Source organism: Poecile atricapillus, chromosome 1, assembly GCF_030490865.1.
Source record: "Poecile atricapillus isolate bPoeAtr1 chromosome 1, bPoeAtr1.hap1, whole genome shotgun sequence".
Classification (NCBI taxonomy): Eukaryota; Metazoa; Chordata; class Aves; order Passeriformes; family Paridae; genus Poecile; species Poecile atricapillus.
Window position 1 is genome coordinate 25,667,589 of NC_081249.1, and position 24,669 is coordinate 25,692,257.

Here is a 24,669-nt window from a genome sequence, read left to right on the forward strand (position 1 = left end):
CAGAAGAATCTCTCCTCCACTGCTGGACCTCTTTCCTTTCCTTCATCTCTTTGGGAAGGAATGTTGCCAGAAGCTTCTGAAAATCCAAACATAACATGACTCTGAGAACCCCTTCAATTCGGTGCTGGGGGATCTGCATTCCCCAGAAACCCCAGTCTGCTGCTGCAGCAAAGCACTGCTGACACTGTATTGACTGCTCCCTATGAAAATGCATTTAATCAACATACTCAATGCACTCATGGACTCTAACACTGAAGATGAATCTGGCAAGGAACATGAAGAGCAACAAGAAGAACGGCAGTAAGACTGGGAAAATGTGCATCAAACTACTGAATGATGCTAGGTGAATGGTGACAGGAAAAATGGAAAATGCTGAGGTTCTTAATGCCTTTTTTTCCTTGCTATTTCAGTGAGATTTTCTGCTGAGGATACTACATGTCAAGATAGGAACTCTGGGACAAGGAAGACCAAGTTCAGAAGGTTCAGGCTAGGGTACACCAAAAAATGGGATATGGTTAAGTCTATGGGACCTGATGGGATGCACCAACAAGTGTTGAGGGAAGGAGCTGGCCTATGTCACTGCAATGCCACTCTCCATTATTTTTTCAACACAGCAATTAGAAGAGGTTTCTGACAGCCCTGAGAAAGCAAATGTCACTCCTCTCTTCAAGAAGAAGCCATAAAACTACACACCAGTGAGACTCCCTTCATTCCTTGGGATAGCAACTAATCCTGGAAAATAATTTCCAATCTTATAAAGGACAAAAAGCTTCCTCAAGGAAAAAAGCTCAGGGAAAGGAGAAGAACATTTGTGGTGATGCAGTCTGTCTTCCCAAGTAAGTGTTTAGCGTCCCAAGGCCCTGCTTTGCCACAAGCAGCTGGACATCTGCCTGCTGATGGGAAGCAGTGAATGAATTCCCTACTTTGCTTTGCTTGCACGCACAGCTTTTGCTTTCCCTTCTAAACTGTCACTAACTTGATTGACTTGTCTTTTTGTCTTCCTTCTATTTTCTTGCTGTTCCTCAAGAGATGGGGGAGCAAGAGGCTGGGTGGGTGCCTGGCTGCTGCCCAGGGTCAACCCACCGCAAAGGCAAATGCAGTTTGAAAATAAGTAACCACAGACCTTTTTTTTTCTCCTTACAGGCTTTCCCTTCCACCCTACCTATCTCTTCTTTTGAAAGGTTTGGTGGAGCAGGAAAGGTAGACAAAATTGTATTTCAAAGTAGTCAAACATTTTCATGATCAAGAAGTTTTAGAAGTTAGAATAAATCAAAGCTTCAGCAAACCAAGAGAGAAAACACATTTTGGACAGAGCAAGAATTACAAAAGGAATAACTGGGTAACAGCCACCAAAAATAAGCAAAAAGTGTATGTAACAGACATTCCAAAAGAATGTTCAAGAATTGCAAGTGAGTTAAAAGGAACAGATGCTTTGAAAACATTAACAAAAGTCTACGACAAACTATAAAGATTTCATTGAAGACAGAATTTTAGAAGGCAGTATAATTTAGCTTTAGGTTAATTCTCAGAATAAATTTTTCACCATTACAAGTAATGAACCCCTTGAAAACCCCTTTTTTTAAAAAAAAAATCAAGGAGAAAAATAATGTTTATTTTATTTTAGGGACAGCACCTAGATGCACATACCTACAAACTTTAGTAGAAAAACTGCAAGATTATCAGCACTGATTTGGTCTATATGTTACAGAAAAATTGTAAAACACTGAAACATCTGCAGAACAGATGTCTTTACTCTCAGAAAACAAAGGGACAATAAAAATGTATGAACTGCCCCACACAGAAAAAAACCTGGAACTGTTATTACTAGCTGCTGAATCATGCACTGCTGGAAACAGAGATTGCTTCTTTTCCCCTCAAGGATATGTAACATTGTTTGGGATTTGAATGATAAAGACATCCAAGATGAAACTGATAAAAAGGATGCAAAACAGGGACAGAGACCTAGAAATATCCATTGTATTCCTTGCTTATGTAACACATCAAATACCAGTGAATTCTTAAGAGAAAAATATTCAAGGGCACATACATTTAAAGAGTAAGAAACGTACAGAGAATTGTGCTCATTGTCAACAGAAACTGCTGTACATCCTTTACATTCTAACAGAATAAGGAGGTATTACCTTTTTCGGAGATATTTAGATAACATAGAACAAAATAATTGTTGAATACGTACCACTTAACTTACCTGAGAATGTAAAACAGACAGAAGTCGGTAGTATTCTTTAAGTTCCTGATGTAAAGCTGCACAAAAACTCTGTAAGAGAAAGAAAAATAAAAAAAAAGCAAAGCAATCAGGAGAAATCCTTCTGATTTCACGACACTTCCAACATAGTTGGAAATTTCCTGATGTTTCAGCATAAAAGCCAATTCTTAGAGAAATCTTCCCTAAGAGCTGCATATACCTTTCCCAAGAATTTATACACATTATCAAGTGACCGTGTTTCTTGCTACCTTAACTCTATCAACAGATTAAATTATGACAAGTGTAACTCTTCAAGTAGATGCACCATCTCAGTAATGGCATTAACAATTAGCACAGGGATGTACAACATGACCCAGTTGAAGATTTTTTTTTTTTTTAATAATCATGTAAGAGACAATCTGCAGTGAAGTAGAATTTAAATTTCAGGAAGGCCTCTAACAACAGAACACAGAAGTTAGGGAGCCAGCATTATATTTACAGTATAGACTATATGACACGAACAAGAAAGTACAATGCTTATAAAAACGCTCCCAGTAAATGCTGCCAGATTAACTACTCTACATAATTGACCTTTCATCAATTCACAGTTATATATGATTCATCACTTGACATGGAAGAAATGAACAACACAAAGTATGTCTTCAGAAATCTGTAGAATGTGCAGAAGTTAATTTAAGTTGGAACTAAAGCAAAAACTCTTCTTTGTAAAACAATTCTAAGCACAGCTACTTTAGGTTGTTTAAAAATCCAGATCAATTTTAAAAACAATTCCTAAAATAATACTTGTTTAGCAATAAATATTTTCCACGGTTTAGGGTTTGGGGATGTCTTGCTTTGCTTTTGTAATGGTCTTAACATACAAACTAAAAAAATCCCTGCAGCACATTTTTTAAAACAGAACTAAAAATATGGCTCATTAATTTGGGACTAAGTGAAAAAGACTTCAAAACCCCACAAAGAGTGCCCAAAGTTTTTTATTTGTTTGGTTTCTCGGGAGAATACTCTCATGCACACACACAAGTTCTTCAGAACTTTCTAATCAATTCTCAGCTAGTGAATTTGATTTTTTTTCTTTTTAAATGGGAAATTTCCCAGGATTTTCCCTTTAAGGCCTTTTAAAATTACAGTCAAAAGAATCTGCAAAAAATAAGGAAAACTTCATAGAAAGAACCCAAGAACTTGAAGTAAAATATTTATTCACTAGAGTATGTAAAAGGCAGAAATAATTTCTAGAAGCACAAGGAGAAAATAAATCTTCTTTCCTGCTAAGCAGCTAAGAAGCCTAGGGAAAAAAAAGTCATTAATCTTGCCATTGTGTCCTTTTTTAGGGAAAGGAGGTTCCTTTTGTCAACTCAATGTTGTAAATGGCAAAGAAATTTGACATTCATTTTATTCCAGAGGATACTGAAGGGCAAAAAGAAATCCCCTTATGTGTAACTCCACTTTTCATTTCTTCTCACTTGCTTCTCCAGTAAATTTTTCAACCTATTAAAGCGGCACTTGCCAAGATAAAGGGCAGAGCAGAGCCTCCAAGAAAACAATCAAAGGCACTGTTCTGCTCAAAAAGGAAGAACAGTATTCACTGACGTTAATTATTTAGTAGCCAAAAGGATTTAGAATCTATCTGGTCACCAATTCTTCAGAGAAGCTTTACAATTTAAAATTACAAATTAAAATTTACATCCAGTACCAATTCCTGCATCACAAACCACACACTTTTGCTTCCCAAACTGTTACAGGAAAACTGGACATTATCCTAGAATTCTGATTTGGTCTGCTGCAAAAGAGAATTGAGGAAGGAAACAGAATGCTTGTTCAAGAGAAAAAAATTTAAATGCCCACTAGCTCAGCTCAACTGGATCTTAATGGGTAAAATGCCAAAGTACAGGCTAAATTATATTTAACTGCCTATTATTCTTTTTATTTTCTGAGGACAAAGTAAAACTTAGATATTAATGAGCAAAGGTAGGAAAACAAAGTGTAATATCTTGTTATATCTCTACTTCTAATGTCAATACCGGACATTTTGTATGGTAAAACCAGTCACCAGAATCATAATAGAAGAGGTGACAGACATCTTATTCTACACCTGGTTTAAACAGGGGTTTTCACAATCATTCTTTCTGAACATTAAGTGAAAGATGTTTTATAACAATATACACTGTTGTGCTGAATTCCTTAATGCAGAGCAGCACCTGAAATTCTCAGCTATAAAAGCTATGAAGAGCATGAAGGCATTCTCTCTGTGCCCAGATAGTGACAGCAAGAGTAGAATATAAGTTTTTATTTGTACATTTATGTCCTAGATATATACACAAGTGCTTGCCTCAAGCAAAATTAGCAGCATTAGAGCTATGCAGATTCAGGTAACTTAACAGCACAGCCTTCTGCACAGGATCTGAAACCTGCATACAGAAGCCAAGATACTGCACATTTAAATTCACTGAAGAATTAAGGTTCTCCCCTTTCTGTAAACTTGAAGATTAAAGCCAGAGACGGTAAAAATAAGCACAAGCAGGAAGCTGCTAGATAAAGAATAAAACTTCACCCAGATACAAAGGGGAGAGTCCAAAGAAAATGCATACATAGTAGCACTACCATATAAAACATGGAAATCAGCATTGGATCAGTAGAAAAATAGTTATTTATATGTAACTAGAAGGGTTACCTAGAATAAGAGACAGAATGGAACAGAATAAAACATTAGAAAAGCAGGAAGCACTACAGTGTCTCTACTGACCTCTTAAGAAAAATTAGATTGAAGGGAGAAGCACTTCAATTTCTTGGCAGATTAGGTAGGATGTTATGGCTAGAGGCAAGGATAACATTTCTGTCGACTCAGAAGGGATAATATCCAGTTTTACAGAGGGAGCAAGTGAGAGGAAACAGGAATGTCTTAGCAGTAAATGTGGTTTTGGGTATTACAGCAGCAGTGAAGTTACTGTAGACTATAAATCATGATGATGAAACCTATAAAAACAAAAATTAATATTCTTTTGATGCTGTATTCAAAAGAAAGGGCAGAAGATAATGGACTACTTGCATTTTATGTAAGCTAGTGCAGTACTAATACATGAACATAAACAACAGCTGACAAGAATGTCTCCTGCACAGGTAGCTAACAACTGGTGATTAATTACCTCAGGGATGACATCAGCCCATTTAAGAAATGTTTTGCTTATGAACATGCATGAACAATTTTAAAATACTGGTATTTTTTAAAAAGTGAGATTAAGAAAAGGAATTTATGAGTGCTTCCATCTAAAAATTACAGGAGCAAATCCTTAAGACCAGAAAGAGCAAATGCCTTTTTCTTGCCTTCTGACATATCGAATGCAGCATCCTCAAAAGGAGTAAATCAAAGGATGAATGATTCAAGCTCTAAAGTTTATGCATCATCCTAGCACTGCATTTACTCTAAGACCAAATACTGTAGTTAGATTGTTTTTTCTAGCTGACCCACCTGTCCCACAAGTCCAAATGCACGATCCAAACTCCTCTGGTCTGTATATTTTCTTATTTTGTTATGTAGCCACCCCAACTCTGCAAGTCTACTTGTTGTATCTCGGAGAGATTTGGACAAGCTCACCTATAAAGTTAAATTAAAGTTTAAAAAAGTTAAAAGTTAAAGTTATAAATAAACGAGTTTGCAATTAAGTCAAATCTGCCATGCCAATACTGGTTTCTTCACAAAGGTCTCTCTTATAAAAAAGAGGCAGTGTAAGAAAAAAATCCATTTTGCATTCTACAGTACAGATACTGCAAAAAAGCAGACAACCACATAATTAGCATTATATTTATACACACATGCGTTGAAAAGGCAGCAGCAACAAACTATTGGCAACTTTGAGACCTTCTCTTTTGGAAATCTTAATGTAACAGTATTCATACACTTTTTTTACATTAGGCAAGTATGGCAATAAGAAAATGGTCTTCAGAAGAAAGGAAGAAATCTGCATTTTCATGTTGTAATATCAGACTTTATCTTATATTGACAATCAGCAAGACTGAAAATATGAGAGTTGTAGCAAAGTGTTAATGACTAAAACTAATTAAAAAGCTTTGACGAAATAATTAGCTATTGCTACATGTGAAAGAAACCTTTATTAGAAAATAAATGACCCAATGCCTGACTAGGCAGCAGGAACACAAACTTCCAGAATCCAACTTCCAAGGCTAAGTCCAGCTTTTATAAGTTATTTAATCGTATGTCCTTCTGAACTCTCCTAGTCTGTTTCTGTTTTTTTCCTAGTATCTCATTTGCCTTGCAAGCCTGCCTTAGTCCCAATACCCTATTTAGCTACCACTATAATTTTCATCTGAATCAGCAGATTTCTTCCTCAGAATTAACAACAGATAAGACATTTCCAACTTGAGATTTTCTTCTTCCACATTTCACCATATTACTAAAGAACACTATCATCAAGTACTCAAAACTTCATTGAATAAAAAACCCCAAACAATCCCACTGATAACACAGACCACGAGGCAGAGACTGACCTTTGCCCACAGCAGCTGGGCCTATCCTACCTCTACAGACAATTTTAACTTTGACAGCCCGCTGGAACAGTCGAAACCAAAGCAAGGAATTGTTCTAAGAAGTTAAGCTGCCAAATTAGGAATCAATGTTCTTCATTAAACGTTTTAGTTAACAGTACAGGCATTCTCAGGATAACAATTAGTGTCAGAGTATGTTATCCACACCAGTGTGGGCTTGAACCAGGCTGCAGCATTTGGTTGTAAGACCAGAGTTCAGTCCCTAGCCCTCTTGTTTACCCACAGAGGTACAGCTTTAACTTCTTGAACAACTTCTGTAGGGTAAATTCCAGCCCAAACAAGCATAATTGGACACAGAAATCCTGCCCGCAGCTAAAGCCAAAGAGATGACAAAAGAATTATTTAGAATTCTGCAAGTACAGAGTACTTGGCAAACATTGAGCACAACGCATATCCGCTGGATTTAAGTGAGGAACAAGCAAAATTAGCTTGTGTTATTACATTTGTGTGTCTTAGATCAAAACAAAAGCTGCTATCCTATACAATGTTGAATGCCACCACCAGATCTAATATTAACACTAAGATTAGGAAACACTGCAGCAAGAATAGCACCTTATAAAGTATGCTTCTTTCTGGAAAAAAACCCCAACAACCCAGACAATGAGACTGTCAGCTGAGGGAGAACTACATGCTTTGACTACTATTTTGCCTAATGTGCAGTCAATACAGCTAGAGGAGGTATGATCTTGGTCCTCCTTATTTTTCAGAAGTTGCTCCAGTTGCAGCTCTGGTGAGTCAGATAATCTCATCTTCACCAGGTTTGGTAGATCAGACCAAGTACAAATAAGAGAGTGGAAGATGACTGACTTCACAAAAATTACTGAAGACAAAGTTCTTGGGCAAAGATTATTCAGCTGGTTTATGGTCAGTAATTCCTTGAATTACAAGTTCCAAGTAGAACAGCTTCTGACCTCAAATCAGCCTATTGGATATGAAAGCTACACAGAAAACCAATGAAACCCATTGCCAATTTTGTAATCACTAAGTTTTTTTCACATTCCTCCCAAAAAATAAATTATGCTACCTTTCTTTTGCCATATATAAACTCATATATGGAATATAATTTACTCAGTAAAGATGTTGAGGAATTACAAACTTTCCATCATCTACAGTTAAATGTTTATTAAGAATCTGTAAATTAAAAGGATTTAACTTACTTAAAGAGAGTTAGGTTTTTCCATTTATCCCTCCATTAAGCAGACATAAATGTCACTGTAAAGTAATGGTGAACCACTATACATTTCACCTTTTCCTACTATTATGAAGAAAAAAAGGAAATTAGCTCATCTTTCAACATTAAGACCTGTCTACTATGCTCTTGGCATGTGAAATGGACCAAAAATAATTTCCCTGCCCATTTAAGGACTATGTAATATTGCCATAGTAGAAAGTTTCTAATACAGGTAAAAAATTGAAAGCATTGTCCTTCCATCTGAACAAGAACATGAAAACCAACTAGCAGAAACTGAACTCTGAAGCTATACTGTGTAAATACTGAATATGAAGATGTTAAAGTTACTAAGGACATTTTTTGTTCTTTGCTCAGCTGACCCAATCACACATTTGGGGTTTTTTTGAATTGCAGATGGGCTTAACATCTCACCACCTTGAAGCAAAGTCTCTCAGGCATCTCTCCTATTTGATGTCTTCATTCAAATTCACATCAGGCCTTTCTTCAGTTCTACCACCAGTCCTTTCTTTCCTAGGTAATCTGCACCTGATCACTTAAAGTTGTAATCAGGCCCGTAACATCAAGTGGCTAGCATCCATTCTATATCTCAAACTGTTAAATTTAATTCAATAATAACACAGTCAAATGCCTGCATCTGCTTTATATTAATTCTTATACACTGGAGAGGAGAAATGTTGACAGAAGTCCTCAAACCCATAATTTACTAGTCCTTATACTGGATTAAGATTTGGGAGACTATTCATGTTTTGTGAAATGCTGCATTTTCTTTCTGGCATCTAATCTACCCAACCAACTTTCAACTACTATTGTTGAAACTACTCTGTTGTATTAACAAAAGAACCCCCAGAAAAACAAAACAGACGAAACCAGCACAAAACAAAACAGCTGGTAAAGAGAATACAGACTTGTAGTAATATTTTAACTTTTTTACATGTTTCTCACAGCTATTTTTTCCCTTCTTATATACTCCTCTGCTTACATATGAAAAACAAGTCACCATACAGTACCTTTCCCTCCACTTTATAGCAGTTTTCAGAATTGCACATTTTGATATTTTTTCCATCTATTCCCTGGAAGACATATAAAACATCTCTTACAAGATTTGCTTCCGTTATTTCAACAGAACCTAGAAAAGAAAAAACCAAAAACAAAACAAGTATTTAGATTTGTTGAGACAATTAGTTTTGATTACAACTTCAAAGAGCTATTTAGATGCACAGCCACAAAAACCTAAAACTATAAAAACTATAAAGCCTGTTCTTGTAACCTGCAAAGAAATGTTTTTGGTCCTCTTAGTCTGACAGGAAAGACCAAGATTGCCTTTACCTGCCTCTAATGCTACCTGTGCTTCCCTCAGAGCAGTCAGCTTGTATGGCACAGGGCATGTCCTACTTTAACTGACACATCGGCCAGTTCTTAAACTTGTTATCTCCTCTGATCCAACACCAGTGAAAGTTCTGAGGCAAGCACCACAGTAACTTTATCTTTCTTTGAACAAACAGCTGAAGCTGTTAAATAGACTTACAGATTAACCTCTTCTACATTCACCTAGGAAAAGAACAGTTAAGAACAGAAGGAAGAGCTGCTTGTTTCATAATGGCTTTCAATCACATATGCCACTGCTCAGTGAGAAGACTGATCAAATCAGACTGCATAACAGCCATGGAGCTAGAAAATATTTAAGTGTAAATAGTGTTTCTGAAGATAAATAGATCTTTGATTTAGAAAAGCTTTTGCGATTGTAACATACAGTTTGCTTCTGGTTCTTATCTCTAGTAAGTAGTTAGATTGTGTTAGAGATATAAGATATTTATGAATTTAAAATAAACATAAGATCAAAAAAGGCACTGTGTAGGCCATTAAAACTATCCCCATCTTTTCTGGGCAAACTATCATATGCTTTTGTAAATTCATTTAGGATTTCAAGAATTAAACAATTTTAACAACAACTATCCAGAAACTGAGATGCTGCAACATGCTTCTCCCAATTTAGACAGTACTCTTAGTCTTGTCAGTTTGCCTCCCCAACAATCCACTTTCCCAGAAAAAAACAAGAAAAATTAAATTCTATTCTTCTTTCAGCAGAACTAGTCTCCACTTCAAGATATCATTTAAAACTCAGTCTCCCCCTGCAACAATAAGATGTGCATGACTGTAGGTTGTCCCTCTTAGGCACTTGTAGAGAAATGGTGAAAGATGCAAGTGCACATTTCTTTAACTGATAAATAATACAACATGTATTAACATCAGCCATACAATGTGCTTTTTAATACTCTGTAGACGTAACAGTAAAAAAGCCTCAAATAAAAGCAAGCAACTTTAGGAGAAAAAAATTAATTACAGGAATTTTATATTCATAGAACTGTATCTTCTTGACAATAGACTTCTATATTCTGAATGCAGTCCTACTTCTATTTCTATACCAGCAAGTGACTACGTTTAAGACAACTGTCAGTCCTGATACCCATCCCACACAGGAACCAAAGTCACAGCTGCTGGCTGACTCAACACAAGAAGTTCTGCTTTTTATAGCAATCAGTATAATAAATTAAAAGGCAGTGGTAGATTTTGTATGTTTTTCTATTTCTTTTTCCTACGTTTTTTTCTGCTCCATTTTCTACTTATTCTTTTTTTCCCTATTTTTGTATTTATTGAAACTACCACATATATAAAACACATATTTACATAATACAGATAGATACACACACCTTCTGGCATATAACAGTCTTGTTAACTAGGCTCTATATGCTAAATGTTGTCCTCAGATACACCAGTACAATTCTGATCTATAAGCCACTGCTTTGTACACTGCTACTCAAAAATGCAGAGGCTGGCAGACAGGCTATATTTTAGTTCCTTAATATCCACACTTATTTGTATAGAAGGTAAAAACAAACCAAAACAAAGCACCACAAACAAAACCCTGCATCTCTTATCTTTCTTTGCCAGAGAATAACGTTGCTATAGGATGTCAACATCCGCCATCAGCTCATTTATTCAGAACTTAGTTTTACAGTAACAGTTGCCACAGAGATCACCTGTTAAACAATTCCTCCTCAGTTACACTTGTGTAAATTCAGAATAGATCCTCTAGGCATCAGCTTCAAGTTTACAGGCACTTAATCATGGACTTAAATTAGCAATATTAGGAATTTAAGAAGAAATTCTTTACTGTGGGGGCTGTGATGAGGCACTGGAACAGGTTGCCCAGAGAATTGTGGATGCCACATCTCTGGAAGTGTTCAAGGATAAGCTGGATGGCTCTCTGAGCAACCTGGTCTAGTGGAAGGTGTCCCTGCCCACAGTAGGAGAGTTGGAACAAGATGATTTTTAAGGTACCTTCCAACTCAAACCATTCTGTCACGAGTCATTCACCAGTCTGTATTTATATTTTTTTATTTTATTGACAATATCTTACATCACTTCTTCTGAATACAACCACTGCAAACAGTATGCTAACCTGAAGAAGAAAGAGATTTAAGAGCTCTATATTCCAGTACACATTTCCAAGTTCTGAAAGACACCGAACCACAAACAGATGAGTATTTCAGCAAGTTCTGATTACTGAATTCTATCTGACTCTAAAAATAGCAACTTCTGATCATCAAAAGAAAGATCATCACTCACATGTCACAATCACTTAACTGTGGTAAACACTGGAATGAACTCAGTCGTTGAAGAGGAGCAGTCCAACTAACCAGTGCAAAAAAGAAACTAACAACCAGCCAAAGAGATTGTGGCCAAACATACTAGTCTTGCATATTTGCCTCTATCCTTCTACTAAGCACATTCTAGAAAAACACTCTTCAAAAAATCAACATGCTATGATTCCAAAATAATTTAAAATATATGGAGGATATAAATAACAACTGTAAAAAACATGATCTTTAACAAATACATCTTTGCTCACCACTTGTATCCCCTTCTCGCCTAGACCTTGGCACACCACGAGAGACAGCATTTGAAAAGCCTTTTGAGGTAGTGCTTTGTAAAGAAGGCTGGCTTGCAGTTAAAGTCCATGCAAGACGTGACCCTAGCTGCTGACGGAGGCAATCTCCAACGCCCGGAGCTTGATAGGATTGTCTAAAAGGATGAAAGGAAGAAACATCTTAAAAAACTTTGATTCTATACCCATTATATGGGGTGGAGTGATGCAAATTTTGAAAAATGCCCCAAGCTTTTGCAGATGTTTTGTGGGGGGGAAGGGGGGTAGTGGTGGTTTAATAAAGGAACCTTAAAAAAGGGTAGAGAACACAAAAGCAATTAATTTCTTCCTATAAGTCTACACTTTCAAAAAAGCCCCCAACCTGTAGAAAAGGGAAGCGTAAGTTTGATATACATGATTTCATACCAAAGATTAACTTTGATGAAACGTGTAATTATACTGAAATAGGTTAAAAGTGAAGGTACTATAAGAATAATAAACACAGTCATAGTAGAAAAAACTAAATATTTAAGTTTTGTTATTACCTGAAGTTGTAGTTACATGTCAAAGAGCTAAAGGAAAATCAAGAAAGAGGAGAATGTTCACTTTCCAGCTACTCTACTCTTTCAGATAGTTTTATCAACTGCCTGAAGATATACTTAAGGAGGGAATATCCAGACAAGTCCCAGTTTCCCTTCTTTTCAAACTTGACAATTCTTTTCACCAAGTCTTAACCATGAAAAACTGTCACACTGGCCAAGCTCCAGTTGGAGCTCCCCGGTTAGCCAGCATCTTGGTGAGTTTTTCTACAGGGTCCTTCATCACTCTAGGACAAATCCCCTCCAGTCCCATACACTTGTGAGCATCTAAGTGGGTCAGGAGAGCAGTAACTTCTCCCTCCTAGATTAGAGTGGATCCATTCTGTTCCCTGTTCATGTCTACCAACTCAGGAGGCCACCTGTCCTGAGAACAACTGGTGTCGGTGACAAAGACTGAGCTTTGCTGTGTTTAGCATTAGTAAATCATCAGAGTACAACACTGAATTTTGGATGTTCAGAAGAATGTGAAAAGAAAGATATAAAGAGAAGTTCAGCAGGAATGAAACTCACAGAGTTTTAATTTGGGTTATTCAGTTCACAGACTGCAGGACTAAAGAGCACAGTGAAATTGCAATAAAATGGAACAGAATGAACAGGTCAGAACAAGAATATGCCAAAAAGAGGGTAGGTTCTGCTGATATTTTTAAGTAAGCAGATATAAGAAATAACCTCACTGACATATCTGTCTATATTGTACCAGGATTATACAATGACTGAGGCTAGAAGCAAATTCTGGAGATCATCTCCTACAACCCTTCTGATCAAAGCAGATCAACAAGAGGTTAGCTGGTGCATTGTTCAAGTCATGCTTTTAGTATTTTCAAGCATGGAGATGACACAACCTCTGTGGGAAACACATTTCAGTGTTTTGCAATATGCCCCCACCTTCAAACCCTTTTGGTTAACTAGGATTCACAACTCACTAATTTTTCCAGTTACCTCTTGTTCTTCCCCTGACCCAAAACAGTCTAGCTCAGTTTTCTCTATGCCCCTTATCATACCATTACATCAGTAACACCCCAAGACTTTTCTTCTCCAGGCTGAATAACTTCAGGTCTCACTCAGCTTCCCCTCATATGTCAGATGCTTCAACCCCTTAAATGGTTTTGGGTTTTGTTCTCCAGACCCGTTTTTCCAGCCTGCCTATGTCTTCTCTTTGTACTACAACTGGACCCAGTGTTTCAGACGTGTCCTCATCAGTACAGAGCAGTGACAAGTTTTATTTGCCTTACCCTCCTGGTGAAGTCCTTCATAACACAACCCAGGAGGTTCCTTAGCCTTCTTCACCACACATTGCACACTCATGTTCAACTTGGTGCCTACCAGGAATCCCAGGACATTTTCTGTAAAACTGCTCTGCAATCAGCCAGCACCCAGTATGTACTGGTGCATGGAATTACTCCTTGCCAGGTGTGGGACTTTGAACTTCATCAGGCTCCTGTGAGCCTGTGTCTGGAGCCCACTGAGCTCCCTCTAACAAGCAGGTTAATGACCGCCTTTAACAACCACTCGTCCCAGCTTTGTATCACCTGCAAAGTTACCAAAGATTCATTCTGTGCCATCAGGTGAGATGAAGAATGCAGCTTCTGTTGACACCATTAGGGACTGGGTTCCAACTGGACTTTGCGTCACTGATCAAAATCTTTTTGAGTCTAGCAGCTTCAGTACACCTCACTGTCACCTTACCTAGTCCACATTTTATTCATTCTGTCAATAAGGCTGTCACAGGCAGGCAGCATTAAAAGTCTTATTAGGTTGAAATAAGCAACAATTACTGCTCTCCCCTTGTTCACCAAGTCAGTCATCTCATCATAGGAGGCTGTAAGATAGGTCAAGCATGCCTTTCTGAACTCTGTGCTGACCACTCCTAGTCCCCTGCTTCTTGTCCATCACGTGTCTGGACATGCTTTACAGAAAACAAAGACTTTCCTAAGGGTCTCAGTGTCCTGTGCTGACTTTACCAGCACAAAGGCAAAACAAGCACCAAGTACCTCAAGTTTTTTCACATTTGTCACCTAAGTACATGCCCCTTGAACAGGGATCCCTGTTTTCTCTAGCCTTCCTTTACTGCTTTTGTAGTTGCAGAAATATCTGCTGTTTCCCTTCATGCACCTTGACAGATTAAGCTCTAGGTCAGTTTAGGATTTCATTGCAGTCACTCTGCCACTGGATGCTCCTTTGCACCTGGCCTGCTTCTATCTTTTGTACACTTTTTTGTATCTGAGTTTTGTCAGAAACAACTTGGTTCTCCATGCATTCCTGCCACTTAATTTCTCCTTCCCTGTTTCTTTCCTAAGCTTGCAGGATGTGATCCATGAATATCAACCAGCTCTCTAGTCTGACAGTTGAGCCAGATGATCACTGTAGCTCCCTTCAAACAGAATTATCTATTCTGTTCTCTCCTTAATCCTTCTTTTCTCCAGGGCAGCCTCTCAGGGGATCTTTCCAAGAAGATCCCAGAAGAGCCCTAAGTCTCCTACCCTGAAGTCAGGGACTAAATACTGCTTTTTACCATGATTTCAATTCCAGAATCCTGAACTACATCATCTTATCACTACTGCGGTATTTGTACTGTAAAGCCTATTAGTAACAATAAAATACAGTTCTGTCAGCACTAACTCCATAATATGTCAAATACACTCTACTAAAAAATATGTCTTCAACTCAAAAAATAAAAGCTTTGGTCCTTTCTGAAAATACATCTTGTGATTTGGTGTTTATTTCACAACTCTTGGGGGTGGGAAGGAAAATTAGGATACAAGAAGATAGTGATTATAAATGGACACATTTGGCAACCATTTATGGCTTCATATGGTCATATGCCAGCACCTGATATTCTGAACTGTTCAGCTCAGGAACTCAGCTTCTCTGCATTTAAAGTGGGATTTCCAGTGGAATACAAAAGCAAAGGGTGGAGAAAAGAAAAGAAAAAAAGAAAAAAGGCAAGTCTTCTCCAAACCTATCTGTAAGGTGAAATTTACCCTGGAATGAGTGATTGTGGAGTTGGAGTTGGCCCATTTAGGGCATACAGGCTGATGCTGCTGATCCCACTGCTCCCCATGCTGCAGGAACTCTGGGCAGATTGAGCACTGCGATCCTGGTAATTCAGTGGAAGGGTCTGAGGCCTGGCATAGTAATAAGGAGTTGAGTGAGCATCCCGTGGCAATGCTTGAGCAAAAAGCGTGGCATAACTTGACACCTGAAAAGGATTTGAAAAGGAAGGAATAATTAAAAAAAAAAAAAGTGGAAATTGCTGTAAGTCACATCTTCAGTGAACGTGAGTGTAACACCAAGAATACAATAAATATATGAAGACCATGTTTATTCAAAGAAAAATTTGATGATGTAATTATCATGACAAAAAAAGTGTCTTACAGTGAGCAACAGTACTTTTAGCAATACAACTTCTTTTTGCCTACAACAAGTCATTAGCAATAGCTGCAAAAAGCACTTTGGTGCCAACAGAGCTGCAACTGTATTTTGCTTTCACTACTCCATTTAAAACTCATTATCACATGAGCAAGCATCACACCACCAAGCAGAAAGCAAACATAAAAACCACCCATCTAATATACTCACAACTTCAGTTACACATGTTGGACAGCTCATATTTTTACATTTATGTAGCATAAGAAAACTACACCAAATATTACAGGTACTTAAGTCAACTGTTTTCTTCCTTTCAGCTTCACACATAGCTATCATGAAAACAACCTGAGGTATTGGTTAAGACTGGATAATGATTCTTAAAGACATCTAAAATAAGTGACACACATTCACCGTTTCTCAGAAGCGACAAAAATCTCCTCACCTACCTTGTTAGACTGTTTACGTGGATCTTCACTAAGGCTAAGCAGGAGGTAGAGTATTGACCATTTATTTTTCAAAATGCCCTTCAAAAAAAGATGAAGACAAATATAAGTAAGTTTAACTCTTGATGATAACAAAATTCTTTTTAATTATCCAACTTCCTAATATATACATATATAAATAAATTTTCCAGATAAATAAGACTAGCTAAGAATCACATTCCTGAATAAACTGAGAATGTTCAGCGCAGCCTCTGTATTGCTAATTTTATACATTTTTTCCACTGTGTTCAAATCATGAATTCTCATCTGCTCTGAGATCAGCAAACAGGCTCAATTTAAAATTCATAGCTACTAAGACTGAAGTTTATACAGAGCTGAATTGTTACCAGCATTCCCATACTCTCACCACTTAAAACATCTCAGATGCAGCCATTAATTTAACCGAAACATGAAAAAAGAAAACTCTTGGTGAAGTTTTAAGCAAGGACCTGTCTTTTCTCCCTTTTCCTATCTCATCTCCTTTCCAGGGAGGCCTCAAAAGTGAAGGGTTTCATTTCTATTACTTTAAATGCCATTGAACAGAGCTACCAAAAATTTCATAGTTTAAGATGGAAACACTGTTAATACGAAACTTGAGAAATACACAACATAGTCTTTATCAAACAGACACATACAGATTTTTAGAATAAGACTATCAGCAATTTTAGATCTCAGCAGAAAGCTGACCAAGTTCAGCTATAGTCCAAGCTACAAACAGAATACTTTAAAATGAAGGCACATACTAAAATTATTTATTTTAAATATGCACTTTCCTAGATATGTTACTCCATACTTCTGTGACACTAACACCTGCACTTGAATTTATCAGGGACATAGAACCTTATGATGGACATTAAGCTGAGTCAAAGAAACTTATACAAATTCCCTCACAATACTGATCAGGCTATGATCTGCAATACTAAGCAATGTTGAATATAAAGCAAACTTGAGTAATATCAAGATTCAACACAGACTCCATCCCTTATGAAGCAACAAAATTTACCAAAGCTCTACATTTTTATATAAGACTAAAAGGAGACATTCTATATTATTATGTAGAGCACAATTCCATTATCTTCTGCTTTGATCCCAAAAACAAGCAAAACGTAGAGGCATTGCATCTGTTGCAGGTAACTAATACAGCAACTGATTAAGAAGTGGTGAAGAAGGAGCAGCAGCTGCTTCTTCTTCCAGCCAGGATAGAATAAATTCAAGTGCTCTGAGAAGCACGGGTTTGCTCAACTGGCAGGCTGCCATATAAATAAGCACTGACCTCCTTTCCTGTTTGGAGTAATAGATGAAACAAAGTTAAAACAGATTCACACACACTTTTTTTTCCCCCCTCCCAACTGCTTTCAAGAATTGTTGGAAGAAGAGCCTCATTGATTCAGAAAATGTATATCCCTCTGAGCCCTTCCCTATGCTCATGGAAAAAGCAATGATTGTACACCATTAAGAGTAAACCTAACATCAGGCTGAATAAAAACTGGTTGTGTGAATTTTAAAGAAGCCATGATACTATTTCATATACACAAGATGCTAGCAGAGGAAAGAAAGAGGTTAGAAGAACCTTAAATGTTTAAGGAGGCAGTAATATACCAGGATATGGCCTGCATTACAGAAGAATAAGCGAACATATAACACAGGCAAGGCATTTTGTTCCAAAGATTAGTCATCATGCTCTGCAGCACTTTGCCTGCCAAATGGTGATGCAGTACATAAGCTACAGAAACATGTTATACAAAGTCTGTACTAAGAGCTGTCTGCAAATCAGTGCTCTGCCATACAAACCAGTGCAATTAATACACAAACCCACAGGATACCGTAACCACGACAACTTACTCAGTAACTTGAGCTCCAAACACTAACAAAGTAATGGGTAAGTCAAGTATGGATGAGGGGAGGAGAAGAACCACGTTCTGACTAGCCATACTCTCCACAGAATACCTTTTTTTGTAATCTTAATCTTAGCATTATCATGTTCAACTCAGGTTCTCTACACACTAACATATTTTGTCAGAATACTGGTATGCAGTATTCTTTGATTAACACTGGTGTTAAAGCCATCCAAGCCAGCAAAGCTTTAACCTTCAACACTGAAGACCTGGGGCAGTTAAAAATTCAGATGCATGAGACTACTAGATAAGTAAAATTAATACACTGCAAAGCATCTGTAAAATAAATGATGAGAAAATTCATCAGTTTTACATAGAAAATGAACCCTTTATTTCTATAGAGTTCCTTTCTTCTTATGAAGTACCCCTTCACACAACTCGAATCAAATAATAGAAATACAGCTAGGGTTGAAAGGCTTCTCTAAATGTTGTCTGGTCCAATCCCCTTGTTTAAAGCAGGGTGATCTACAGCAGGTTGCCCATGACAATGTCCAGTTAGGCTTTGACTTGTCTCCAAGGATGAAGACTCCACAACTTTCCTAAGCAAGCTGTTTGAGTATTTAACTATCCTCCCAGAAAAAATATTGTTCATGACCTGAGCAGCCTCCAAAACAATTCTAACATCACAAGGATGCTTATGAGTGCTTTCAGTCTCTTCATACATTTATGAAACTACCTGTGAACCGAGTTTTCTGTAGAGTTCTGAAAACAAAGCAGCATCTGCTTCCCTTCTTTGTCGCACAACTGTTTAAAAAAAAAAAAAGTAGATTAAAAATTTGAAAGTGCAACAGTCATGTCTTAACATATACTTGTGGTAAATTATAAAATGCAACCAAGAAAGCTTCAGGATGTCAGACTGTTTCATTGTATTTACTTAAGCACTTCGACTGTTTTCATTTTATCTGCATTACAGGCCTGAGAATTCTTGCACTGCAAGTGATTCAATATAAGTATCTGCTTTTCTTAGCTCAAACAAAATGTACATTTTTTAAGTAAGTGTCCTGGTAAAGTCTAGTCTGCCATTCAGTAGGTTTAGGGAACTAAGGGACTGAAGACACAACTGAAAGTAGATATGCATTAAAGAATGTTATACAAATTACATGCAACTGCTCCAAAACTAGAGTGTAATTGTTTTTATTTTAGGCAATAAAATCAAGACAAAAAGTAGTAATGCCATTTTCCGCAACTCAGGCAGAATTCCAGGGTCACGCAACTTTCATATATTACAAAAAATAATAGACTCAAATCAGTGCCAGTTGCAGAAGTACCTTCTCAGAGGAGACACATCTTCCAACTAAGATTTCTTAAAAAGTTATGCTGCATCAGAAAGAGCCACGTTAAAAGAAAACCAAGAAAATAAAGACATCTGAAGAAACTTCAGTGATAAGAAAAAAAGCTATTATATGTTAGAAATGTTAATTAGCATCAAATGTCACTGGTAAGTACGGTCTGCCAAGTAAGCCATTACTTGGGTGGTATCTCCAAAATAAATATAAAGTTAGAAGGATATATATCCAGTCACTTGTTACATGATCACTAATATAAGCTTACAAGCTGAAGCTGGGGAGGAGGATGAAGGAGACAGTCTTCTTCAGAAAACTGGCTACAGGCCCAAAGAATATATGCTGTCCTATCTACAAGTAGCCAAAGCATGGCAGGATGTATGTATTGTAGATTCCAGTGTTTTGGAGTTGTAGCTAGAGGAATTCTAATGGGCTTATTTGTCTATCAGCAAGTCACAGAAGCTCTGCATTAGCAAAAAAATACACATGGACTTTAAACCAGTTACAACCACTGACTTAAGTTATCCTAATTCAATCTCTGAATATTCAAAGCTCAAATATGAAGCTTTAATTTCATCAGCACAATTCAAATAATTGTTTCTGGACATGCTATGGTGCAGCAGAATCTGCTGAAAGCAGTATTTGGCTTTTCAAGAAGAATTCATCACGTCCCCTTTGGATACACACAGTGCAACACTTGACTCAGAGCAGCAAAGAGCACAATGGAATGAAAATGCAACATCCCTTACAAAGTCATGGTCTGTGACTTTTTTTTTTTTTAAGAAGGTGTTTGCAGAAAACTTGTAGAGAAACTGAAGGCAAGTCATAAGTCACAAACCATTCCATCAGTTCCCAGGACGCTCACGCAGCAAGTTCCACACAGGTGCTCATGAAGTTAATTGTGCCAATGTGTACTATTACTGAAGTGTACATCTCAAAAATACCCGTCTTTTACTCTTCTAAGAAGAAATAAGAACTCAAATTCCAAGTACTATTAAGGTGAAAGGAGTGCAGTATTAATTGCTCTTTGTCTTCACAGTGGCTAAGATACAAAGCAGCAAGGAAAGTTTAAGCTGAATACGCAGAAAAATCTGAGCTGTGAATACAAATAGCCACTCAGGAATAGTCACCAGGAAATTAATGGCATCTACATCATGAGATTTTCAGGAAGTAAGCATTAGTAATAGATTAGATAACTATCTGTGAGGCAGAGTTGTCCCCTTTTCAGAGAAATAACTTGATTAACTTCATGAAGAATTTTGTATTTCTAAGAAAGGAACAAGATGCACTTACGTTCTTTCTTGATTTTCTCTGCTACAAGAAATTCATCACGCTCAACAGTGGGAGCAAAATTGCTTCCAATAACTCTCACTGCATACTGGAACTGTTGGGCTGCATCAGCTGAAAGAAAAAGAAAACTCTGTGAGATAAGGAGAATGCTAAAGTTCTACTAAAACTGATTTTAAAAAAAGTGAGACATGAGATTGCATTGCTATGTCTGAAAGCAGCAAAAACATACTTGGCTTACATCTGATAAGGTTGTGCTGCAATTCTTAGGCACACTTCTAACCAGAGGGCAGCAAAGTCCCGTTTATCCAGCTTAGCCTAACATTAATGTGATATTTCAAACACACTCACCTGTACACACCCCACAAATAACTGCACCAAAATTTGTGAATAAGCCCTTCCTGTTCTGTGCTGTCACTTAGGTCTACTCAGTTATTAGAGAGCATTTGCACACTTAACCGCCCATCCCCATGGACAGAAACGCCATGGGACCTGGTGCACAGTCACAAAATTCAGCTCACACACCAATACACTCATTTACCACCTATCCCTGGATCTTCTCTCAGATATTCATGACAGTGGTTTTACCAGTCTGCATCTCGGTTTTTGGTTTTGTTTAAAACAGTTTGAATGGTTTCACCTTTTGATTCAAAGCTAGCTCAGAGATATCAGCATCCCATCCCAATGCATAATGTGGACACTAACACAGAGGTCACAAATCAGTGACCTCCTTCCACTGCTTCTTCCTCATGCAATAATTCTGGTTTTAATCTTGTTGAACAGCACTGTTTTAGTGCAAGTATCTTGCTTTTTGGGAAAACTAACAGTCTGGTAACACCAAGATAGGGCCAGGTCAGTATTAGTGCCTCTACAGCATAGTCATATTCCCATTTATTGACCTGAAAACCAAACAATAAGCCTACAGACATGTCAAGTGCCCTTATAAAGGGTCAGACACATTTTTATTCTTTATCTAGAAACAACTGTAATAACACAAGGAAAAAGGTACATAAGAAAATATCCAAGAGTGCTTGCCACATATTTGAATCTTTTTACTTCAGGAAAGAAACCCATCTAAGCAATTCTGCATATTGTCTGTTCTGTATATAACAATTATGTGTGCAAATGCATCACATGCTCGTTTTTTTATTCAGCCAGCTGAGCAGTCAGCTCTCAGGGAAAACCGCCAAGTAATGCAGCAAAGGCTCAGCCAAGGATGCTGGTCAGGATAAATATGTACAAAAGGAACAGAAAAATGAAATAAGGTAAAGGACCACTAGAAGAATAAATATTTCAAGTGTCTACCATCTCTTAAATTAACTAATATTTGCAATTGGAAAAAAAAATACCTTGAAGATACTAAGTCAAATATTGATTAAATGCTTTAAAATCTTCAAAAATTTATAGAAAGAAGTTTTAAATATATTCTTCTTGAATGTCCATTTTATACTATAAATGTCATTCACTGGTCAAACTCAACCAGAATACAACCATAGAATAGCAAGCATTCACCAATTCACACAAAGAAATACTTCACACAATCAAGAAAACAGTCTGTTCAGACAAAATCATTAACATTTAGCAATATTTGACAATACTGGCCTACAGAAGATGAAAGAGTATTGTTCTATTGTCAGAGAAGAAAATGCCACTATTACTGTAAGGGCACAAATCTCTATGACAAATGTCTCCTCTACTGTTAAACTAAGCAACCTTTCAATTGCACTATGGTTTTGAAAATACAAATATAAAAATTTAATAGTCCAGCTACCGATAAACCATATGAAGAGTTAAGTATGAGGAAGTATTTCTGTGTAATTCTTAAGTTTAATTCATGTCATAACAGTACTCAAGATTTCAAGAAGTATTCTGCATGGTTAGTTAAAGTCAAATACTGGCACTAAGTTATCCCAAACAGCATATGTTCCATTAAGTCCTCAAGTGTGTAATTGGCAGCAGATAGGAAAGGGGCAAGCTTTTCTTATAAAGGGGAAGTTTTAAGGAAAATTCATTACCTCCTGCAACAGCCTTCTATTTCAATACCAACCATAGCAAGACTAGATAAAGCACTGAAACTTAGTATAGCCTTTTCCATACTGCCCGAACAAGGCATCTGAGAAAGATCTCTAGTTGAAAGACTACAATTCCATTCAACAGAACCTGCTTTTTAAACCTGTTGCACTACTGAAAACATGGGAAAAGTCATCTGCTCTTTATACATTGCTGATTTGCACCAGCAATTTAACTGTAGCAACACTGGTTTTCTATTTTATTTAATTCAGATTTTCATGTTTTATTCATATCAAGTCCAGCTTCTCTTTTACAAACAAAATTCCCTGCTGTGGGTGTTTCCTCAGCAGATTATTTCTCATGAATTCATAAAATAATTTCATTATTTAATAATTTAATGATTAAACATAACTTAATGCAGATATGTGTTAGTACAATAAAAATTTACACAGGTTATAACTAATAGGCACATCTAATTGGTTCCCTCAAAGAATCATCATTATGACAGCAGACATACTTAAAATATACAGCCATCTATCCCATTTGAACATCCTTCATCAGAAAATGATTACAGCATGACTGTTACGTAACAGCAAGCTCAATATATCTGATGCAGCTGACTGAAGGCTAAAGGGGTAAAACAACCTTGATCATTACTTCATTTCCAGAGGTCCGATCAGAGCAGAGAATAGACAGCCACTTCTCCTCAGACTATATCCCTTAAGTAATACACACACAATTAATGACACTTACAAGCAGCTGCACAGCTGAACAGAGAATTTGCACTTGTGAATCACAAGAAAAAAAAGAAAATTTAATAACTGTCTCCTTTGAACAAAGCAGCCCATCAATCCTTCAAATATCTGTACTCCACACATCCATTCAAACTTTCCTAAACACAGTAATATGCAGAATTAGAATTGAACTACTTCAGAAGGCAGATAACTGCACTTTAAAGCTGAATACAAATATAGCACATTAAAAAAAAATAGATATATAAAGAAGCAATGCACAGAAAGACTCTGGTTGTAAAGCAAGCAAGGAGAAACAGGAGTAAAGATAAAATTTAAAGGAAAAGTTCACAAGACAGAGATAATTAGCCAATATACTTGCAAGAAGGCAGTACTTCAGAGGATGTGCTGAAATTCAGCAAGACTTTTGCTATAAAGAAGCTTCTAACACTACCTATATATAATTTTACGGAAGTGAACTGAAATTCACTTTATACTCTTACATATTTCTTTAAACAAGGTTGGTTATCAGTGAATTAAGCTTCCAAAAGCAGGCAGAGGGAAGCCCTGAAAAACCTAAGTAGTAATTGAAACTATTTTTCCAAATCACTGTGAGAAACCTTGTTTTCTGAAAAGAAGACATTTGGCTATTTAAATAGGTCTATAAACAATTTCTGAACTACACAACCATGCTAAAGAAAGTTTAACTAAACTTTCTTCCTTTCTATCTTTCTTTCTTTCCAAGAAAGAAAGTTTCTTTCTTTCTCATCCCAGACAAACAGTTTCCTTAAACACAAATGCCAAATTATTGTAAAACAATTACACTCTAAACTGCATTCAGTGCTGCAGGAGTGGTGCTGACCAGGGAAAAATTATTGCTGCAAACTACTTCAGATACAGATGCTGCCAAGACCCAAACAACAAACTTCTTTCCTGTAACAAAGTGTGTAATATGCCTAATGTGCTGTTGTCACAAAATTAAGCTGGGAAGAAAAGCTGTAAAGCTTTTCACCTTCTCACATATACCATGAGTATATATGATATTTGCCAAGACAGTAATGCTGCTGTATCTCCTCTGTTTTACTCATGTTCTACATTACTATGAAGTACTACCT

The 24,669-nt window shown here is 36.9% G+C and overlaps 1 protein-coding gene across 1 annotated transcript in view; it reads right to left on the minus strand.

Annotated features, from left to right (window-relative positions):
- TUBGCP3 (tubulin gamma complex component 3) overlaps positions 1 to 24,669 on the minus strand; it is a 48,857-nt gene that overhangs the window by 17,162 nt on the left and 7,026 nt on the right. The window contains exons 2-9 of the mRNA XM_058861653.1: positions 20,820 to 20,927; positions 18,920 to 18,987; positions 16,313 to 16,390; positions 15,479 to 15,696; positions 11,884 to 12,056; positions 8,981 to 9,099; positions 5,688 to 5,813; positions 2,207 to 2,275 (exon numbers count right to left, since the gene is read on the minus strand). Coding sequence (XP_058717636.1) covers positions 2,207 to 2,275; positions 5,688 to 5,813; positions 8,981 to 9,099; positions 11,884 to 12,056; positions 15,479 to 15,696; positions 16,313 to 16,390; positions 18,920 to 18,987; positions 20,820 to 20,927 — 959 coding nt within the window. The remainder of the gene's footprint in view (positions 1 to 2,206; positions 2,276 to 5,687; positions 5,814 to 8,980; positions 9,100 to 11,883; positions 12,057 to 15,478; positions 15,697 to 16,312; positions 16,391 to 18,919; positions 18,988 to 20,819; positions 20,928 to 24,669) is intronic.